This window comes from Apodemus sylvaticus, chromosome 7 (genome assembly GCF_947179515.1).
Source record: "Apodemus sylvaticus chromosome 7, mApoSyl1.1, whole genome shotgun sequence".
Classification (NCBI taxonomy): Eukaryota; Metazoa; Chordata; class Mammalia; order Rodentia; family Muridae; genus Apodemus; species Apodemus sylvaticus.
In genome coordinates this window covers 91,507,207-91,517,303 of record NC_067478.1, presented here as the reverse complement: position 1 = coordinate 91,517,303, position 10,097 = coordinate 91,507,207, and the positions used below count along the sequence as shown (strand labels likewise).

At 33.6% G+C, this 10,097-nt stretch overlaps 1 protein-coding gene and 1 pseudogene across 1 annotated transcript; both read left to right on the top strand.

Annotated features, from left to right (window-relative positions):
* Positions 1-375: 375 nt before the first annotated feature.
* Positions 376-1,306, top strand: LOC127688820 (olfactory receptor 147-like; annotated as a pseudogene).
* A 4,284-nt stretch (positions 1,307-5,590) lies between these two features.
* Positions 5,591-6,538, top strand: LOC127690035 (olfactory receptor 145-like). The gene has a single exon (XM_052189597.1). The coding sequence runs from the start codon at positions 5,606-5,608 to the stop codon at positions 6,536-6,538; it is 933 nt and encodes a 310-aa protein (XP_052045557.1). The 5' UTR covers positions 5,591-5,605.
* Positions 6,539-10,097: the final 3,559 nt, after the last annotated feature.

The following is a 10,097-nucleotide window of genomic DNA, read 5'->3' as shown; positions in this document are numbered from 1 at the left end:
TGACTAAATATTAGTAAATATCAGTCTTGATCGGCAAATGTTGTCCTGACTCATTTCTCTTTCGTCGCCTCCCCGTTTATCCCCAGAATTCTCTGCCAGGTCTCTAGTTCACATGTGGCTATGGGTAGTCACAGTTAGGCATACTACATACATCAATTGGTTGAGGCAAGAATAAAAGAATACTATAGGACTATCCAGATTATTAGGATAAGCATGGGTGGACCTACATTTTCACTCATGGGAGAGTGTGATAATAAGATGATGAAGCACATCTTTTGTTCATTGTGCGAAATTCAGCTGATGTTAACATCTAAGTACAGAGCTTGTCCATTCATTAATACAATTTTCTTTACTTCTAGATTTTTGAGGATATGCATGCTGATTGGAAATGGCTCCTCTGTAATAGAATTTGTCCTTGCTGGTTTGACAGATCATCCAGAGCTCCAGCTACCCCTGTTTTATGTATTTCTAAAAATCTACATAGTCACAGTAGTAGTATACTTTGACTTAATCACCTGATTGACCTCAATCCTCATCTGAACACCACCATGTACCATTTCCTCTTCAACATCTCCTTAATTGATTTCTGTTACCCTTCTCTTTTCAGCCCCTAAATGCTAATGAACTTTGTCTCCCAGAAGATTTTCTTTTATGAGGGTTCATGATTCAACTGTTTCTATTTCTCATTTTTGACAGCTCTGAATGCTACATGTTGACCTCAATGGCATATGCATGCTATGTGGCCATCTCTAATCCACTGCTGTGTAAGGTCACCATGTCCCTCAGATCTGTTCTGCAATATCTTTTACAGCTTGTGGGATGAGGTTTGCTGGATCCTTTTCCCACACATTCTGCATGATCCAACTGACCTTCTGCAATGTCAAAGTCATCAACCATTACTGGAGTGATATTCTCCCTCTCCTCTAAATTTCTTGCACCAGCACCTATGTCAATATGGTCATGGTTCTCTTAGTTGTGGGTATTTACATCACAGTTCCCAGCTTTATCATCCTCATTTCCTATGTTTTCATCCTTGCCAACATTCTAAACATCAAATCCACACAAGGAAGATCAAAAGCCTTCAGCACCTTTAACTCTCACATCATTGCGATTTTTCTTTGCATCAGCTGAATTCATGTATCATAAATACCCTTCTGGATCTATGGAACAAGGAAAAATATCTTCAGTATTCTATATTAATGTTGGGCCCATGCTCAACCCTCTAATCTATAGTTTCATGAACAAAGATGTCAAGATGGCATTAAGGGAATCTTTGATTAAGTTTCAGAGAAAAGACAGATTTTAATTAGAATAAATAATCATGTAAGAAATTGGAAGATCTGAATTTTTGTTGGTATTTTCAGTGAAGATCTATTTTTTGTCTGTTTGTAGGTTGATAAACTCTCTTAATGAAATATGAATAATTTCATTTTGTTTTTGTAGCTTCAATATATCTAACAGCATATACAAATGTTTGATTGATAGCATAACGATGATGCAATAAATACACAATTTTCATCACTGTTCCATACTTTGTCTCCTAGGTTATTTCTCACATCAAAGTAAAGTAAATTTTATGTTACAAAACATTGAAACCTTACACATCTAAAACCAAAAATGTGAAATAACATGTTTTAGCATTTTGTAATCAAATCAGAATTTCCAGAAGCATAGGGAACTTGTAGACGAGAGAAAGGAGACAGATCCTCTATATGGTTTCAATCAGGGAAATTATATTGGAGTCCAAAACACCACATAGCAACTCCAATTAATCATTTTTTTCATTTATACTTTAATAAATTTTAGATTTCAGACTACAAAGAAGCAACAATTATGTCAGATGATGAAAATTTCATTTTATTCAATTTAGTTGGTACACAATGGATATCTATTGTTTAGCATTGTTTCTCATAAACCACATATGCAGGATTTCATTTTAAATTATAAATGATATCAGAAAAATTGATCACTTGTTTACATAATTTCTAAGTATGGTTTACATTCTGCATATACCACATATACAGATTTTATTTTAAATTATAAATAAAATCAGAAAAATTGATGACTTGTTTATAAAATTTCTAAGTATAGTATACAGAGTCTTTAACAACTAAATACAAGACGTGAATGATTGTGCTTCAGAACAATTATATATATTTACATTTGCATATATATGTGTGTATATGTGTGTGTGTTTGTGTGTGTGCATACATACATCAAATATATATATTACATATATATAATTTGAATTAGTATTTAACAATAAAAACAAAAAAGAATAATATCTTCTGGGATTTTTAAATCTCAGATGAGCTTTATACATATTTATAGTGTGTTAGTGTATTTTTAGACTACAGGTCCACATCCAAGCATTACTTGAACCCACCTTTTTGCTTTCCTTTGATTACTTGCAAACAGTCATTCTGAATGTGATGAGATGAAATATCAAAGTTGTTTAATTTACAAAAAAACCATTCAAAAATACAAAAAAATCAAACTCCCATGTGATTACATTTTCGCTACTTTCATTAATATATAGATAATACATTTACAAATATAGAAGATTATAATTTGCTTATTTTTATAACCACTTAATAACAAGTTTTTTGACTGGAAGAAAATATTCATCTTGTTCCTGAACTGTTAATCACCAAGTCAGATAGCCCCCTCAGAAATTTTAAAAATGGTTATAAAATATTTTGTTAAGGTACAACAACATAAATGTAATGTTGTTTGTTATTTTGTTTGTTTGTTTGTCTGAGAGAATATATTATTATGTAGTCCTGGATGGACTGGCATTTAGTATGTAGAATCAGGCTAGCTTTGAACTCATAGAGATTTGCTTGCTTCTTCCTCTTGAATGGTGTAAAAAAATAGTGTACCCTAATTCACAGAGCAATAAATGTGATTTTAGGGTTTTGGAGCTCTGGGTATATCACTCAGTGGTAGAGCACATGACTAGAATGGGTGACTTCCTGAGTTTTGTGCAGATCTATACAATCAAGACATGGCCTTGAGAAAAATACTTAATAAAAGGTGACTTCCTGTAAAAGAAACATGAAAATAATGAGACAGTAGACATTAACAGAAATAGACTCTGTGGAATATTATCATGAAAGTATATGGGAACCATAGAAAATAACAAAAGAATCAGATTTCCCTTAAGAGATAAAGATGATTGCCATATGGGAGTTCAGTACTGGTCCCAGCACAGAGGAAATAAGTTCCCTGAAGCAGAAGGCATCATTGAATAGAGAGCTAGTCCCTAAAGTTTTAGACTTACATTACAGTCAGGCATGCAAATGCAGTAAGCCCATTCCCTCTTTAGATCTGTGGCCTGTGTCCAGAGAAGAGACCAAAAACAACAAAAACCCTTGCTTACCCATAGCAACATGTAGGACAGCAGTAAATTATGTAAAATATCTAGTGTTGCTCAGTGGCCAGCATGATAAAAATAAAAGGTATATGCTTCTCTGTGATTCTTCAGGGTGTTAGAGAGTAGCTTTGTGAATTATGATCAGTAATTCAGAAAGATTTACAATGAATACTGCATACAAATTTTGTAGTGCATCAGCATTGAATCAAGAACATCTAAGTCCTCCTCAGGATACCAGGGTAAATAAAGCTTCTAAGTAAGAAGAATCTTTTTGTCACTTAAGAAGGGTAAGTTTTGAATTCTATGTCAATATTTTACTTTCAATAGGCCTTTTCACTTAGATATCTTTAAATTTTAAAATGTACATGAGTAATAGATTTGTTTTAATCCAGGTGTTTATGAAATGCTCAAAAATGAAACTGATTTAAATGTGAATTTTTTTAATATAGGACTGCTTTCATTTGTCTTTAAAATGTACACAGTCAGAAGGTAACATTAAGTTATACCCTCTTAACAAATTCAAGATGACAATGGGACATTAGTCCTGTTAATATGTTCAACGGTAGATCTCTAGCTCTTAGGATCTTTACCAATTGAAAGGATTGCTTTTTAGTATATAGTCTTTTTTTGGGTTAAAACCAACATCTTTTATTTATAGAATTATTTTCTTATCAATCAATTTATACATGACCCTTGACATCAATTTAGTAATTGATTCTGAGTTTTCACTTCATTTAGCTCAAGTAAACAGCATCCCATGATCTATGTTTGTGGATAGAACTCTTAGATTATAAATATCATAAAGGTCATAAAGCATTTTTCCCTTTGTGCTTTGAGCTCATTATGTTTGCAGGAAGTCTTTGTATTGAGCTGAAGCCCAGCCCCAAGATCTTTCTTTCTTTTCCAATCTGTGCAGACTTAAAATTTAACCAAATTTCACTAGGAAATATCATGAAAACAGAGCATAAGATTTATGTAGAGTCAGTAAAATAGGAGTTGTTTTTGTTGTCTTAATCAACAAGTACAAGTTCTTTTGAATAGATAGAGCTTACTTCTGAATTGATGATTTTTGCTGTGAGAGGGCTGGTAAATAAACTAGAGAGTGATCCATCAATAAGAAACTACAGAATGAAGGTATTCCACTCACAGGAATTTCTAATTGTCTAGGAATCCCAAGCACATCAAGAAAGCTAGAGCTGACTTCAAGAAAATGCATTCTAGCAACAGGACCTGATCTGAATCTCTTAAAGGTTCTTATTAGGATGGCCCTTATTTGCCTGACAAAAAGCATCCAACTAGAGATTATGAATTGTAAGGTGGTTGACCTTAACTTGCCTATTTAAATTAATTATATGAGGTAAAATACCTGCATGGACTGGTACACAAACACACATTCACAAACACACACACACATGCAGAGAGAGAGAGAGAGAGAGAGAGAGACAGAGAGAGACAGAGAGAGACAGAGAGAGACCGAGAGAGAGAATCACATAGAAACACAGACTAAAATAGACAGAAATAGACTGAGAGAGAGACACATAATCAGAAACAGAGATATAGAGACAGAGACAAAAAGAGTGACAGATTCAGAAAAACGGTCTAAATACTATTAAAAATGATTCTTACAACTCACTATTGATGCACCAGATACTTCTCTATTGCCAGTTCAAACTTGCTACATTTAAAGTATACACAATAAATGATTTATTTTATTTTATAAGACATTAATCTATTACCATCTTCTGATCCCTTTTAAACTGTCAGAGTTCAGACCAAGTACACTAAATTAACTATCTGTATAAATAGGGTATTTTGTTTATGTCATGCAAGGGTTAAATTTAGATGAAGTTCATTACCTTTACTCTAACATATTCCAGGTCAAGGAAGAGCTTGACACTAAGAAATAATAGTAAAGAGACCGCGGGCAATTTGACTTGGCACAACCTGCTTGACCTTTCTCCCTTAGATTTTCTAACAGCTGTATTGTGTATGACAGTAATCTACTCAAATTATATACACTGTTGTTGATACTCTCGATAATATACTTCATGTTTAAATGTGTAGACTATGCCATTGAATAATGTAATATCATGAAATGTGGGTGTATTTTTTCAATTTAATAAATTTCAGATATATGTACCTCATATATATAGAAAAAGTTTTGGTGTTATATTTTTTTATGTTACTTAATTTTATCTTTGCTTCACCCTAAAGATCCTTTTACAAAGAATGGCTCTGGAAAATGCTTCTCTGGTCACTGAGTTCATCTTGATGGGGTTAACAAACGAGCCTGACTTACAAATACCCCTGTTCCTACTCTTTCTGTTGACTTACTTGATAACTACCTTGGGGAACTTGGCTTTGATCCTGCTGATTGTTCTGAATTCTCACCTTCACACTCCCATGTACTTTTTTCTCTTTAATTTGTCCTGGCTAGACATTTGTTATTGTTCAGTTGTTACACCGAAAATGCTGATAAATTTTGTACTAAAAGAAAATGTTATTTCTTATGAGGGATGCATGACACAGTTCTACTTCTTTGCCTCTTTAGTCATTTCTGAATTTTATGTGCTGACAGCAATGGCCTATGATCGCTATGTGGCCATTTGCAATCCACTTATGTACAATATTGTCATGTCTCCTAAGGTGTGTTGTAATCTTATGCTTGGTTCATATTTAGTGGGATTTTCTGATGGAATGATCCATACTGGAGGTCTCCTGAGACTGACCTTCTGTGATGGAAACATCATCAACCATTATTTTTGTGACTTCTTCCCTTTGCTCCAGCTCTCCTGCACCAGCACCTATGTTAATGAGATACAGATGTTCATTTTTGCAGGAAAAAACATCATTGTACCCACTGTCCTCATCTTTAGCTCTTATGGCTTCATCCTCTCAAGCATCCTCAAAATCAGATCCACAGAAGGCAGGTCAAAAGCCTTCAGCACATGTAGTTCTCACATAATAGCTGTTGCTCTGTTCTTGGGATCATGTGCATATATGTATTTAAAGCCCTCCACATCTAGGTCTTTGGACCAGGGAAAATTATCTTCTGTGATTTATAACATTGTAACCCCCATGATGAATCCATTAATCTATAGTCTTAGGAACAAAGATGTTAAAATTGCTCTGAAAAAAACTGTAACCAAAAGAAAATTTTAAACAGAGTTTGGTATCTTTTTCGCCTTAGCTATAATACCAAGCATTATTGTGTACTGGTAAATATATTTTTTCTGGATTTTTGTCTGTACTGTGTGTATGGGGATTATCTTGGATGGGAGATTTTGTAACTTGTTTCAGTTTTAGTAGCTTTTGTTTGATCCTTACCACTGGAAAGCTTTCATGGTTCACTATTTCGGCAGTTTAAGAATATCAGTAAGTAAATAACTTCTTATTTTCATTATCATTGTATCACATTCTCAGAAGTATCAATTGATGGATCATGTCCAAATAAATATTACATAAATAATAAATATAAGCATATCATTGTATGGTACAGTTATTATTTACCTTCTTTTTAAGTTGTGGGTCAAATAGTCTGTCTATATTCCTGATTTAGTTCCTTTGATGATCATATATCCTTTGTTTTGACAGTGTTCCCAGTTGTTACAGTAACTCATTTTTGTACTACCACACTGTTTAATAACTTGGCTAAGTAATTGCAGATGTCCCTAAGCAATGTATTCCATGTTTTCCAGATCTTCAACATTCACATTTATTGTTCAGGTTTGTAATATCCCCAATCCAGTGGATTATGACACAGTTTCCATGATGAAAGCAAAGGAAGATACCTTGAATGACATGTGAATTTTACACTGACAACAGAAATATTCCAGGAATTTTATTCAGTAATGATTCATTTAGTGTTATACATGAGAAGCCATAGAATAGGGAAGCATAGTGATCACTCTTATTTATTCCCACTATGTAATGTGTCTCTAAAAGATATAAAGTAAGGGCTTTCCTAACTAATGTCCAAAGCTCAGGAGCATCACTAAAACTTGGCAACACTAGAAACAGAGACTTTTCACCTATGTGTTATTAAAGATGATTTGATGCCTCCTCAAGGACATTGGAAGGAGAATCCATAGCATAGCTGTTCTATGAAAATCATCTTTAGTTATTCATATAGAAGCAATCAATATGAGCCAAGAATATTGTCATCTGGATAGCCTTTCCTTCAGTCTGTGCTCCAGACTTTGTCTCTGTATTTGTTCCTTTCGGTATTTTGTTATCCTTTCTTAGAAGGACCAAAGCATCCACTCTTTTGTGTTCTTTTTCTTGAGCTTCATGTGGTCTGTGAATTATATCTTGGGTATTAAGAGATTTGGGGATAATATTTACTTAAAAGTGAATACACACCATGTGTATAATTTTGGGATTGGGTTATCTCACTTAAGATGATATTTTCTATTTCCATTCATTTATCTAAGAATTTCCTGAATTCATTTTTTTAATAGCTGAGTAGAAATCCATTGTGTAAATATACACATTTTCTGTGTCCATTCCTTTGTTGAAATAATGTGGATTCTTTCCAGCTTCTGGCTATTATAAAAAATACTGCTATGAACATAGTGGAGCATGTGTATATGTTATATGTTAGAGCATCTTTTGGTACATGCCCAGAAGATATAGCTGGGTCCTCAGGTAATACTATGTCCAATTTTCTGAGAAATCTCCTGACAGATTTCCAGAGTGATTGTATCATGTGGCAATCCCACTGACAATGGAGGAGTGTTCCTCTTTCTTCACATCCTAGCCAGTCTCTGCTGTCACCTGGGATTTGATCATAGTCATTCTGACTATGATCAGAACGATGGAATCTCTGGATTTTTTTCATTTGCATTCCTCTGTTGACTAAGGATGTTGAACATTTGTTTAGGTGCTTGTTGACAATTCAAGTTTCCTCAGTTGAGAATTCTTTCTTTTAGCTCTGTACCCTGTTTTTAATAGGGATATTTGATGGTCTAGATTCTAATTTCTTAAGTTCTTTGAATACATTGTATATTAGCCCTCTATTGGCTGTAAGATTAATAAAGTTCTTTTTCCAATCTGTTGGTTGCCATTTTGTCCTATTGAATATGCCCTCTTTCTTACAGCTTTTTATTTTCATGTTACCATTTGTCTATTCTTTAGGCATAAGCCATTGGTGTGCTGTTCAGGAAAGTTTTGCCTATCCTCATGTATTTGAGTCCCTTCCCCATTTTCTCTTCTATTAGCTTCAGTTTATATGGTTTTATGTGGAGGTATTTGATTCAGTTGGACTTGAGATTTGTACTAGTTGATAATAAAGTCAATTTGACCAGCATCATTTGTTAAAAATGGTGTTTTTTTCCCACTGCATCATTTTAGCTCCTTTTCAAAGATCAAGTGACCACAGGTTTGGGGGCTCATTTCTGGGTCTTCTATTCTATTCCATCGATCTACCTGCCTATCGTTGTATCAATACCATGCAGTTTTTATCAAGATTTCATTGTAGTACATGTTCAGGTCAGGGATGGTGATTTTGCCAGACATTCTTTCATTTTTGAAAATACTATTCACTTCCCTAAGTTTTTGGTTTATGTTATAATTTATCATCTCCTCCAAATGATTGATACCATAGTGATGATGCAATACACAGACATTTTTCATAATTCTCATACTTTTTCTCCTAAGCTATATCTCATTTCAAAGTAAAGTAAATTTTATCTTACAAAACATTGAAATTTTTCATATATAAAATGAAATATGACATAAATGCTTTCTCATTTTGTAATAGAATCAGAATTCCCAATAGTATAGTGATTTGTGCAGAAGAGAACAAGAAGGCAGATTATGTATATTGTTTCAATCAGGAAAATTACAGTTGTGTCCAACATAACACACAGTCAATCTTGTTAATAATTTTTATTATTTTTAAAATTAAAAATGAATAAATTTTACATTTCAGGCTACAAAAAGTAACAATTATGTCAAATAATGAATATTTTATTTTATTTATTTTAATTACTTCACAGTTGATAGCTATTACAGGATATTTTCTGTCCAATCACATCGAGACAGTGAAAGGCCTCTGAGCTGACAGGAAAGAGGAGGTGGAACAAGGAGTTGGGGAGTTAGAGCTGACACAGGGGCATGGGACAAAGGAGTCACAGCAGGAGTGGATGAATAATGCCTTGTGAGGGTTTTCTGTGTGTTTCATAAGATTAGAAATATTGGGAGAAGTCTTTTATCACTATAAATTGACATCTTGTATTTTTGAGTTTAATATACATAAATTTAAATGGTTAACTAGACATTAAAAATTATGATTTACTTGTTTACTGGAATGTGGGACTCTGATGGCAGTGAGAATTTACAGGTTAGATGCTCTAAGATCTGGATGGGAGAGAGTAGCGCAGCATCCTGAGAAAATACACAGAGCAGGGACCCCACCAGGACATGGTGCTTAGGCCTGGCAGGGCAGGAGTGTTGGAGTGAGTGGCCAAGACTGCTCCAGAGATATCTATTGTCTAGCATTGTTACTCATGAACAACATATGTAGAGTTCTATTTTAAATTACAAATAAAATCTGAATAATTAATCAGTTTTTAATACAATTTCTAATTAAAGTTTCATAGTCATCACAAACTAAGTATAAGGTCTGATGAATTGTTATCAGGACAATTACATATTTTAATATATATGTATACATACATATATATGTATATATATATATAACATTTGAATTGGTACTTAA

Excerpts from the sequence above, each read along its gene's own strand:
- LOC127690035 (XM_052189597.1), top strand. The coding sequence starts at position 5,606 with ATGGCTCTGGAAAATGCTTCTCTGGTCACTGAGTTCATCTTGATGGGG.